At 45.1% G+C, this 13,361-nt stretch overlaps 1 protein-coding gene across 3 annotated transcripts in view; it reads right to left on the bottom strand.

Moving 5' to 3' along the window:
- The window catches only part of LOC135897880 (receptor expression-enhancing protein 5-like), a 142,263-nt gene that overhangs the window by 33,797 nt on the left and 95,105 nt on the right, over window positions 1-13,361 (bottom strand). For all 3 annotated transcript variants that reach the window (XM_065426572.2, XM_065426571.1, XM_065426573.2), the window contains one exon: window positions 2,277-2,524. In XM_065426572.2, coding sequence (XP_065282644.1) covers window positions 2,277-2,524 — 248 coding nt within the window. The remainder of the gene's footprint in view (window positions 1-2,276; window positions 2,525-13,361) is intronic.

The following is a 13,361-nucleotide window of genomic DNA, read 5'->3' as shown; positions in this document are numbered from 1 at the left end:
GCTGAAGGAGAACAACTTCTTAAGCTCATCCCGCACGACCGCCCTGATAGTTTCGCAAAGGTCGTCGGTAGCCAGTAAACTCTGGCGTAGTTGAGTTCGTGCGGCGGTTTAATGACAAATTACGCGTTTCCGTGTTTTGTCGATGCTGGTGACCTTGTGCAGGAACTGTTCGATGTTGTTCGGTGGGCTTCATATCATTGCAGCGAAAAGGTCTTGCTTTACACCACGCATGAGTAGGCGTACTTTCTTCTTTCGGACATATCATAGTCGGCGTGGCAGAATAGACGAGTCATTTCTTACGTAAAGATAGCATAGATCTAGTTAGGTAGCTCCAGTCGGGCTTCCACTAAAACTTCGACCCTTTTTTTTTCCGCACGACGCTCGTGAAGGTTCTCAGCAAGTTACTTCAGAACAGGTCCCACGTTGTACGGGTGGACTCCGGGTCCACGAAACATGTCCAACAGGCATCTACCACGGAGGAGTAGACATGGCGTAGCTTATCCTCAGAGGTCCCGATGATGAAGGCTCATATTATTTCGAAACTCTCGAGTCAGGTTTCCGGATCACCCGACGAAGCTTCACGAAAGGTATGTGGCTTCCTGGCTTGTTCAAGCACGATTGGCGACGCTGGGGCGGCCATTGTTGTTGTTGAATTGGCCACAACCTTCCTAGTCGTCTCAGGCAAAAGTCCGTGCACCAGGGGCTGTCGTTGCAGCTTGCGCCTACCTCGCTAGCCCTTGGCGACGTTGGGGTTGTCTTTGGAGTTCGGGCTTGAATCACGGCTTGTTGGCGGCGTCCAGTGAATTAACGCAAAGTGCCGCCATCATATCTTACGTAGTAGTGACGGTGAATAAAGCAGCTAAACTGTGAATGACGAAACTTGCGTTTTATTGGGCGAACGTATGCCCTCAAACAGGCTACAATCAGCACAACGATAGTGGCAGTCAACCGCGTGCGCTTTTATACGTGAGTCATCGAAGTTTCTAAAGGAATTGATGGTGCCTGCGTGTCTTTTAGAAGGTACTGCACAATTCGTGCCTTCCATACAATCAGATTACACAAAGTTTGGGGACAACAGGTAACGCATCGAACCATTGGTAACATTCCATTAAGTTCCAATCATACAGGCGCGTCTTGCGCTGAGCGATAACTTTGAGTTGTTAGTGGATGATATGCAGTCCCCTAGAAAAGGATAACTAAGTATGCGTGTCAATACCACAGAATCTATCATCACCATTCACGTGAAAAATCAAATAAGGATGCTCGGAATCCCCTCAGAGCAGAAAGTGCATACAGTGAGAAGCCTGCTGTATTTAGTTTTTATTAGATTTACTATATTTACTTTTTATTATATTACTATATTTACTATATTTTTACAGTGAGAAATCTCCTGTTTTTACCTATATATTTACTTTTGCGTGACTGCTGATTATCTCCGTCTGAAAACATATATTGTGCGAAGCATGCCTCCCGGCTAAATAGACTTATTTTCTAAAAAAAAAGTGTATGGCCAAGTAAGAACGATTTGTTTATTTTCAGCGGGAAAACATAAAAATGGTATCAGATTAATTCAATATTAAGTGTGAGACCTCTTTTCCTTCACCTGAATAAAATTTGTATGTTTGTCTTGACGAAAGAAAACTGTTTTCCTAACCCGTTTTACAAAGCATGCTTGTGTGCCTTAAGAGAAAGTCCCGGAGTTGCCAGTGAATTCTCTTTTCGCGAGACATAATCATAAGCTTTTGTGTGCTACTGAAGCCATCAAAACCTTCAAAACTAAATCTAATATGGTCCGGCACCACTTCTGGGATAGTTAGCATGAATATAGCCTTCGTTTTTTTTTCTGATAAATATTTTGTTGCGTGTACAGCGAAGTGTCGCGTTCTTTTTTTGGTATGTGCGTTCGTGGGCTCGTTCTTTATGGTGCAGTGTTGATATCCAAAGTGGAACCAGAGGCGAGATCGGCGTGAAAACATTGCGAGCTTGACTACGTTGTACGTCTGGGTAAGCCGCACTTTGCAGAATGGACATCGCAACCTAGAAAGGGCCCGCCACAGATTTTGAAAGCAGAGCGTAATTTTGTCCCTAAAGAAGGATAAGTTGAACATGAACGAGAGTACGGAGACTCTGAGTCCGAAAGGCTAAAAAAGCTAAGAGAATGCACCTGAAGTGGTACAAGAAGCATGAAATCACTTGAAAGAAATAAAAAAAAAGAACGACAGAGAAAACAATTTTAAGAGTAGCGAATTGTGGATGCTAGAGAAGCGAGCACCTACCCTTTCTTGGCTGTAGACAAGGGCTTCTTAGGAGGGTTCTGGGTTGGCTTCTTCCTAGTGGGTGACTCGTGGCCATCCGAGGTACGTGACACCGACAAGTGGTCGACCACAGTGGAACCCATCGCGGGAGAGGAACTCGACGGGGCTCCGCCACCTTCCAACCATATGCGCCGGCGCAAAAAGCGGGCGTACAAAAGCCGAGCAGGACACAGCGGGTGTGGAAGGGCGCACACCGTCAGCACCAGCAACTGCAGTGAACAAGGTGACGTGGTGTGGATGCTAGGAGCTACGATGTTCGTCAACCACACGTAACGAGTCGGAGCTACAATCTCAATGAAAGGATGTGATGCACTACATGTTTTTGTCATACTCGCAATGCACGACGATTATTACGCCCCATTTTTAATTCTGCCAGCATTATCAGTCTAATAACATCACGTACGTGCGCTGATATCTAACGACTATTGTAAGACTGAAGCACTTGCTGCTGGGCTAGTTGGTTCATATTGCTGAATAGACCATATATATATATATATATATATATATATATATATATATATATATATATATATATATATATATATATATATATATATATATGATCGGTTGGCTCATGCAAGGAAGGACGGATGGGCGCCTCTCCTTGTTCCCTTCCATCCTTGCTAGTTTGCGCCAAGCGACGATTATATCTTTATCTAGTATACTCAGCTATTGTAATGCCCTCAAAAGATCGTCAAATGGGTGGTTTCAAAACTGGTTTCCTCCGCTCAGCCACCCGACAATCTACCCATTATACTATGAACGCATGCCTATAATTCAAACACAACTCTCTTATTAGCTTCCCGTCAACATCACGCCATCGTAGCTATGCTGTCGTCATTTATTCAGAATCACGCCGCCTTTAATCGTGATGCCATCGTCGCAATTGTGCAACTGTCATACAGTAACCATGGATTCGTTGACCTGTTGCCATCATGACACCGTCGGGGTTGTTCCATCATCTAGTTTTATCTGCGTGTTATTTTTTTTGTCTTCGCTGTCAGCTCTGTTTACCGTTGTCTTCACGTCATCGTTTTGGTTCAGTCATAGTCACGCGATTATCGTCATACAGTCTTCATGTCATTGTTATCGTGTGGCCGCCGTCACGCTGTCGTCATCCCAACGGCATCATATTCAAATCATCATCGAATTCATGTCCCGCGCTGTCTTCATACCGCATTTGTGTCTCCATTGAGGGTATTCTATCGAAATCATGATGCCCTACTTGGCTAGTTATCATGCCACCGGTTTCGTACCTTCGTCATCATGCAGTCATCAGTATGCATTCGTTATACTACAGTCGTGATGCCACCGTCATATAGTCATCGCTCTGTCATCGTCGTCATACTGTCGTCTTCGTCCCACTATTGTCTCTATTGACTATTTATCATTATTGTCACTGTTCAGATATGTCAGATGTTGTCACTATTGACGATTTCGTCAGTAAATTCACGACGTTCCTTTTTCGTCATTGCATGGAAACTATGGTGTCGTCATTGACTCGTGATCTCGTCATCCCATGGAAATTATGGTGTCGCCATACTGAGTCGCGATCATGCTACCTCTGTCATGCATTCGTTATCATTGGAATGAATTCCTTACCATTCGAATGCCCGAATGTCTTAATTATCGTGCGAACGAATTTGTTGTCATAAATTTGTTGTCAAATTCATTGCTTCCGGATTGTGGTTTTCGTGCTTGTGTCTTTGTCTTCCCAGCACTGCTGCCTTAGTTGTCATCGTCGTCGTCTTGATAACGTCGTGGTCTTTCCATCGCCGTCATTACAACTTCGTCATCCGTGGTTGTCGTTATACCATTGCCGTCATAGTAGTCCCAATGCCCTCATGCCTTATTAGTCATTTCCAAATGGCAGCTTCATGCCGGCTTCATCGTTCTACTGATGCCATTTCTTTTTTTAAATTTGAACCTTTATTCAATAAAACATGAATTATGTACAAAACACTGTACCGATAGCTGCAAAGGCAAGTGGCCGGACCAATACAAAAATTGCAAGCAATTCAGCCGCAAAGCGCGAATGGCTGAAGAACAATTGAGATGTATACAACGCTATATTATTAATTTGTAATAGAACATGTTTAAGAAATACACACTACGAATGCAAGATAAAATTATGACACAAAAAGAAAATTGACATAAGAGTTTCAGACAGTGTTTCATTATACTTGTAATGCAGTTTAGCGGACATTTTAAAATTTCTCGCTGGTTTAACCTAAATGGAAAAGAGCTTAATTGCTGGTTCGTCGTTCCATAGTCGTTATCGTATCCTTATACAGTAGTTGTGGAGTCGTTATGGTTATGGTCAACCATGGATTGGTTGGTCAACCATGACAAACGAGTGTCATAGCCATGTGGGCCGACGCTGCAGAGTTTGTAGGACCTAACCTAAGCAATGCAAATCTCAGAAGGACTGTTAGACATTCTAAATAAAGAATTATTGAATATGTTGCTTGAAGGGCTATCGCAAAGGCCGACACTCATCGTCGGATTGTTCATTTGTAGAAATTTTAATTGTGCCTTCCGCACTCCCTAGGAAAAAGCAGGAGAATACTGATTGCTGAACAAGCCTGGTCATGACAGCTAGTGCGCATTTACGTAGCTCTAAGTGTCGATATTCATCCCAGCTTCTCTATCGGTCGTGACGAGAACACCAAATTTGCATATGTGTATGAAGCCTGTTATCTTGGCACAGAAGGGCAAAACGCTGTTAAATAAACTTTGTTTCAGTTCCTTGCGGATTAGGATATTACACGGCATCCGACAGAAATGCGACTTCACCACAACTCATACACGCCAACCTAACGTGCATGATATACAGCTTCACGCGCGCTGCCATATTGTCACGCCATAGTAACGATAGTTCCCTGTAGTGAAGGCCGTAGCAAAACTGTAAATAATGAAACTAAATCTTCAGTGGGCGAACCTGTGCCCAGAAAAAGAGGCTGCACTCAAAGTACAACGATAGCGGCGAACACAGTTGGCGATCGGCGAAAATTTGCTGTGCTGGTCAAGTGCGTCCGCTTTTATTCTTGAGTCATCGAAGGTTCCAGCATGTTCCAGAGTAATTCCTGGTAAACCGCGTGTCTACCAGAAAGTTCCACACGATTCGCGTCGCACATACAATCAGATTACACAAGTTTCGGTGACAACAGACAGCAGATAGAACCGTCGATAATATTAGAGAAACTTCCGATTTATGCGGACGCGTCCCGCGCATAGCGCTTAACATTTGCTGGACGATGAAGAGCGGTCACCCGAAAAAGGTGAACAAGTACAACGTGTTAATATTGCATGGCAGTTGCACCATCCATGGGTAGTCGCCCTGCTTGGCTGAGCAAACGCTGCACGTTGGAGACAAGGTATACCCTCAGCGACAATGGCTGGTGGTTTTTTTCGCGCTTGAGAGATTAGACGGATGTGGCGTCTTCCAGGTGGGAACCATCCTATGATATCTAACGAAGTGATTTAAATCGGCAAAGTCACAGTTTCTGCTGGCAGTGAAGTGGACGTAGCACTAAGCGCTGATGTATGCGGGCCAGCATCAGCATCAGAGATAAGTTTTGTTATTCTAAAAATTCGTTTCAATAATGTGACCTTACTGCGACATTCTCATTGTAGTTATGTGTTCTGTTTTAGCTTCAATGAGTAGTTGTGAAACAAATGACAATTCGGATAGCGTGGGTAGTGTTCTGCTACGGAATAAGTACTGCTGCTGAAAGGCATTCAACGTATTTATCATCTGTAGATACATTGCCTGACTACTTCGTTTGTTGGATGTGGTTTAGGCCCGCGAATAAACTACTGTTGGTTAGTAATAACGGCACACTGCATAGCAGTAGTGAAGCCAGAAATTTCGTTCGGGGGCAGGGAGCTCACATTGGAGTTCCACCTGCTTCTTACAGAAATGGTCTTGCGATCAAATACATGAATAAGAAGTGCATTGACGTTGCAGTTATTGCAATTAAACGAATTTGTGAAAGCTAGGCGCTGTCAAGATAAGTAAAATATCTATTTTTTCATAAAATATATTCGCATGTCCCAAAAATTTTGCCATTAACGGGTATCAATGCTGCCACGTTTTTTATCTATTTATTCATCATCATCATTATCATCATCATCAGCCTGGTTACGCCCACTGCAAGGCTAAGGCCTCTCCCATACTTCTCCAACTACCCCGGTCATGTACTAATTGTGGCCATGTTGTCCCAGCAAACTTCTTAATCTCATCCGCCCACCTAACTTTCTGCCGCCCTTTGCCACGCTTTCCTTCCCTTAGGATCCATTCCGTAACCTTTAATGACCATCGGTTATCTTGCCTCCTCATTACGTGTCCTGCCCATGCCCAATTCTTTGTCTTAATTTCCACTAAGATATCATTACCTCGCGGTTCTTCCCTCACCCAATCTGCTCTTTTCTTATCCCTTAACGTTACACCTATCATCCTTCTTTCCATTTGCGTTGTCCTCAATATAAGTAGAACCCTTTTCGTAAGCCTCCAGGTTTCTGCCCCGTACGTGAGTACTGGTAAGACACAGCTGTTATAAACTTTTCTCTTGAGGGATAATGGCAACCTTCTGTTCATGATCTGAGAATGCCTGCCAAACGCACCCCAGCCCATTCTTATTCTTCTTATTATTTCAGTCTCATGATCCGGATCCGCAGTCACTACCTGTCCTAAGTAGATGTATTCCCTTGCCACTTCCAGTGCCTCGCTGCCTATCGTAAACTGTTGTTCTCTTCCGAGACTGTTAAACATTACTTTAGTTTCCGGCAGAATAATTTTTAGACCCACCCTTCAACTTTGCCTCTCCAGGTCAGTGAGCATGCATTGCAGTTGGTCCCCTGAGTTACTAAGCAAGGCAATATCATCAGCGAATAGCAAGGTACTAAAGTATTCTCCATTAACTCTCATCCCCAATTCTTCCCAATCCAGGTCTGTGAATACCTCCTGTAAGCACGCTGTGAATAGCATTGGAGATATCGTATCTCCCTGCTTGACGCCTTTCTTTATTGGGATTTTGTTGCTTTCTTTATGGAGGACTACGGTGGCTGGGGTGCCGCTATAGATATCTTTCAGTATTTTTACATACGGCTCGTCTACACCCTGATTCCGCAATGCCTCCATGACTGCTGAGCTTTCGACTGAATAAAATGCTTTCTCATAGTCAATGAAAGCTATATATAAAGGTTGGCTATATTCCGCGCATTTTTCTATCACCTGATTGATAGTGTGAATATGGTCTATCGTTGAGTAGCCTTTACGGAATCCTGCCTGGTCCTTTGGTTGACGGAAGTCCAAGGTGTTCCTGATTCTATTTGCAATTACCTTAGTAAATACTTTGTAGGCAACGGACAGTAAGCTGATCGGTCTATAATTTTTCAAGACCTTGGCATCCCCTTTCTTATGGATTAGGATTATGTTCGCGTTTTTCCAAGATTCCGGTACGCTCGACGTTATGAGGCATTGCGCATACAGGGCGGCCAGTTTCTCTAGAACAATCTGCCCACCATCCTTCAACAAATCTGCTGTTACCTGATCCTCCCCAGCTGCCTTCCCCCTTTGCATATCTCCCAAGGCTTTCTTTACTTCTTCCGGCGTTACCAGTGGGATTTCGAATTCCCCTAGGCTATTTTCTCTTCCATTATCATCGTTGGTGCCACTGGTAATGTATAAATCTCTATAGAACTCGTCAGCCACTTGAACTATTTCATCCATATTAGTAATGATATTGCCGGCTTTGTCTCTTAACGCATACATCTGATTCTTGCCAATTCCCAGTTTTTTCTTCACTGTTTTTAGGCTTTCTCCGTTCCTCAGAGCATGTTCAATTCTATACATACTATACTTCCGTATGTCAGCTGTCTTACGCTTCTTGATTAACTTGGAAAGTTCTGCCAGTTCTATTCTAGCTGTAGGGTTAGAGGCTTTCATACATTGGCGTTTCTTGATCAGACCTTTCGTCTCCTGCGATAGCTTACTGGTATCCTGTCTAACGGAGTTACCACTCACTTCTATTGCACACTCCTTAATGATGCCCACAAGGTTCTCCTTCATTGCTTCAACACTAAGGTCCTCTTCATGAGTTAAAGTGGAATACCTGTTCTGTAGCTTGATCTGGAATTCCTCTGTTTTCCCTCTTACCGCTAACTCATTGATCGGCTTCTTATGCACCAATTTCTTCCGTTCCCTTCTCAGGTCTAGGCTAATTTGAGTTCTTATCATCCTGTGGTCACTGCAGCGCACCATACCGAGCACGTCCACATCTTGTATGATGCCGGGGTTAGCGCAGAGTATGAAGTCTATTTCATTTCTAGTCTCACCGTTCGGGCTCCTCCACGTCCACGTTCGGCTATCCCGCTTGCGGAAGAAGGTATTCATTATCCTCATATTATTCGGTTCCGCAAACTCTACTAATAACTCTCCCCTGATATTCCTAGTGCCTATGCCATATTCCCCCACTGCCTTGTCTCCAGCCTGCTTCTTGCCTACCTTGACCTTAAAATCGCCCATTAGTATATTCTATTTAGTTTCACTCTACCCATCGCCGATTCCACGTCTTCACAGAAGCTTTCGACTTCCTGGTCATCATGACTGGATGTAGGGGCGTAGACCTGTACAATCTTCATTTTGTACCTCTTATTAGGTATCACAACAAGACCTGCCACCCTCTCGGTAATGCTATAGAATTCCTGTATGTTACCAGCTATATTCTTATTAATCAGGAATCCGACGCCTAGTTCTCTTCTCTCCGCTAAGCCCCGGTAGCACATGACGTACCCGCTTTTTAGCACTGTATATGCTTCTTTTGGCCTCCTAACTTCACTGAGCCCTATTTTATCCCATTTACTGCCCTCTGATTCCTCCAATTGCACTGCTAGACTCGCCTCACTAGATAACGTTCTAGCGTTAATCGTTGCCAGGCTCATTTGGAGGAGTAGCGGTGGTGTAGAGGTAGAACACCCGCCTCGCGTGCAAGAGGTCCGTGGTTCGAATCCCGGTGCCGGCAATTTTCCACCGGATTAAAAAAAAATATCCGCGTGTTGATAAAATTGCATAAACAGGCCTCTAGTGTGACCTGATCCCTGTAACCAGAACCGGTAACGCACTCCCTCACCAGAGCAGGATTGGCCACCCTGGTGCAGTACTTGGCCACAACTTCCTATATGAACTTCCTTGGAAAATACAGGAAATAGATAAATTTGGCCTATAGTTAGAAAACAGATCATTAGGCTTCATCCGAGAGAATCACTGGCGATTACAATACTCCATATTTCAAAATTTGAGCGGAGCTGCATACGCGTTTTGGTTTAGCGATATACTGGCTGGCGCGGACAATCTTCCTCGTGCGGCATGTTGCAAACGGAGTGAAGTTCCACACCACTCCCTCGCTAATCGGGATATCACGAGAGGCAGTGCCAGGGTGATGCGCGGGCGCGATTCACAGCCGCCGCCACTGAGAAACTTCCGCTCATGCAGCGCTTTGTTTCGATGTATAGTATCGGTGGCCGCACTACCCGCATGCCATCGGGGAAGAAACAACGGCGCGCTACTCTGGCCGCCATCTCGTAGCGGTCGTCGACACAGAGTCCTTCCTGTTTGGCACTACGCTTTTCTCCTTACGCTTTCGTCATATCCTCCTCCTCCACTTTCCGCCACGTGCTCTCTTCGCTGTCGCCGTCCTTCATACCCCGCTGCGCTCCACGTTCGCTCTTTCATCGTTCGCTCGGTTACGCCGAGGTTTCGACGCCGACGCGAAACGCAGGAATGGGCGCCAAGGAGCTGTTGACTAAAATGCTGGGTGAAGTGGGATATGGTATTGATACGCGGAGTGAAAGCATTTCTCTAGTCTCGATTTCCATGCACTGGAGGCATGTGAAACAGAAGGGTGGTTGCCGCAAGTTCAGCATGACGAAGCATCCCTTCGAGTAATTAGGTAAGAAGAGGTACTGAACGTATGACACACTTAACCGACAAGGAGCACTTCCTTGCATCATGCTGGTTTGTCGGATATAAAGTACCGTAATTTAGGTTCTATGAGGTGTAGTTAATTGGATAGCTGTGTATCCCAATGTTTCTGCCAATGCTTCTTCAAGGTATGCATAAGCATAATTTGATGTTCGTGTTCCAAATTGGTGTGCTTCTGTCGGTGTCGCTAAAAGCTACTCAGGTAACGTTCTGGTCAGAAGCTTCATTGTCTTTTATACCACTGTGGTCAGGTGCTCCGCATAGAAAAATGAGTTTACCCAAAAAAGATGAGCATAGCAATACGCATAATGGCTATTTTTATGTTTTGGTAAACTTATACGGGCTCGGACTAAACTCAGTGGGTCCGTAAATGCAATAGGTCTAGTGAGATTTGTTTGCCTTATTTGTTAACTGCAGAGAGCATCGCGCATGCTTCTGCGGTAAGAATATTTGTATGTGGATGCAATGTATCGGATAATAAAGACGATATTCCTAGCATTAAGTAAGCAGCACCAGCTGGAGACGTAGATGCATCTGTGTAAAATTCAGCCCGGGAACACCTGTTGTAAAGAAAATGTGAATGTACATGTGCTTCGGGTGCACATGGTGATATCTATGTTGTTGCGAGGTGGGAGACAAGCACGAGTGTTGTTTATCCAAGGCGAATGCCGAAGCCCCCAGCTGACACTATAACATGACGGCAGAAACTCCACAGCAACAACAACACTTCTTCGTCATCGTCTCGCCGGCGCTGCAGCGGTGACCCAGCGCAAGCGGTTATGGCCCAGCGAAGACACGCACGTCGGGCTTTAAACGGGAGACATGAACAACATCGTTTCTTGGCTGCACTGATGACGGGCCTGGCCCTTCGTGAGCAATCTCGTACGTCACACCCGAAAGCTGTCGCAGGATTCGGTAAGGACCTGCATTTCGCGACAGAAATTTTTCCGATAGGCCTACACGACGAGATAGTGACCGCAGGAGCACGATGAAGGAAGGGTAATACTGCACGTCCCTATGGTGCATATTGTAAAGGAACTTCTGGGATACCTGGGAAACCGTGAGGCGAGCGGCAGGCAATCTGATGGGCCTGTGCAGGCATAGAAATCACGTCGCAGGTGTAAGTGTTGTGTAACTGGGTTATTTGTGGAAGTACATTGTGCAGGGGCAAAACACGGGATCAGTGCTAAATAAAACGGTGAGTAACCTGTAGTATCATGGCGGCACGAAATAAACGCGAAGGTGAGATATGGCAGAGCGACGTCCCAGTCCTGATGGTCTGGAGAACCGTACATAGCTAGCATGGCGTTAAGTCTTCTATCCAGTCGCTCTGTGAGACCATTAGTCTGGGGATGGCAAGCAGTGGCTATTTGAAGCTCAGTAGAGCATAGGCGGAGGATTTTGACACGTAAAGTCGTTTATCTTTTACGGCTGAGCGCTTTTCACACGGCAAATCTAATGTCATTTCCAACAAATGACATTTGTTGCGATTAATGTCATTATAACGGCGCGCTGTCACACGGCGAAAACTAATGTCATTTGAAAATGATGACAATGATGACAGTAAAAAAAAGACACGTCTCAAACCCCCTTTTGTCCAATAATTATTTTCCAATATGCTAAATTCCACTAGAATATGTGATCGTTGCTTTCAAACCGTAGCGTTCGATCACTAGCTTGTCGACAATGAAGTCGAGTCGAGCCAAGCCAAGCCAAAGCTAAGGCAAGCAACAGGGCGAAGAGAACGATAGGCGCGTCCGCTACATCTGCTAAAGTGGTACGAGAAGGGCAGTTGCATGTCATCGCCGTTCTGATGTGCATGCGGGCTTCTAATATCCTCATTCTGGGCGCGTGCCACAGGAAAACACGCGCACGCTTTTACGCCAAGTCAATTGAAGCGGCCGCGGCCGATGCTCCGGTGCGAACCAACACGACTGCTGCAGCGAAAGCTAAAGACGGCTGTCTGGTCACTGGACTGAGAGTAGTTTTCTGTATTTACGCACGTGATGGACTTCAATGTCGTTAAAGCAATAATTAGGTAATAAAATGGATAGAATAATAGTGATTTATGTTAAAACAAAAAAGAAGCGTGTACTGTTTGCGAAACACTGGTAAACTCGTGGTGTCGAGGATACACATTCAGTTCCAAACGAATGCGAATGGGTTTGGCGAACTCATTCGTTTGTAAAGGTCATTTTCGAAAATGTCCTTACGTTTTACCGTGTGACACCAAACAAATGGCATTATCAACGAATGTCATTCGTTGTAAGTGACATTACATTTGCCGTGTGACAGGGGTATAAGAAATGTTATCGCTCAGCGCAGGACGCATCTACATGTATCGGAAGTTTCTAGAATGTTATCGATGCTTCTATGCGTTGTCTGTTGTCACCGAACCTCGTGTTATCTGATTGCATGTATGCGCGACGCGAATGGTGTACCACTTTGTGGAATGCACGCGGGTCCCAGTGGTTACTCTGGAACATTCGACGAGTGATCTATAAAAGCCGGCGCGCTTGGCCCGCTGGTCAGATTTTGACGATCGACGACTGTGTTCGCCGTTGTCGCCCTTCTTTAAGCGTAGCCTGTTTTTGTGGGCACAGGTTTGCCCAATAAAAATTAGTTTCGGCTTTTACAGTATTGCTCCCGTTTTCATACGTCACTCAACGGGACAATATCATCTATGGCTTTGAGAAGAAGTAATGTCGACATTCCGTGAGAAGCTGACGTGGAGCAGTGTGGTGCAGGATGACGCTATGTAGGAGGAAATATGCGACGTTAGTCCCACAACTTGTAGGCAAAGCTCCTGTAATGGCGAAGCACGTGGCGTGACCAATTGCAACGGCAATCCATTTGTTACCCTTAGTTGAGAAAGAGAAATGACCATATATATCTTGTCCCATGCGAAAGAAACGCTCTTTGAGAATATCGATGTGTTCTAAAAGCTCAGCTGTAGCCATGGTAGTGGGTTTCCGGCGTTGGCACAGGTCGCAAGCAGTCACATACCGGCGTCCAGAGCGGTAGAGGTCGGACCAAAAGAAATGGAGCCGAACACAGTCAAA

Source organism: Dermacentor albipictus, chromosome 2 (genome assembly GCF_038994185.2).
Source record: "Dermacentor albipictus isolate Rhodes 1998 colony chromosome 2, USDA_Dalb.pri_finalv2, whole genome shotgun sequence".
Classification (NCBI taxonomy): domain Eukaryota; kingdom Metazoa; phylum Arthropoda; class Arachnida; order Ixodida; family Ixodidae; genus Dermacentor; species Dermacentor albipictus.
The sequence above is the reverse complement of the archived record's forward strand: the minus strand, read 5'-3'. Positions and strand labels throughout refer to the sequence as shown.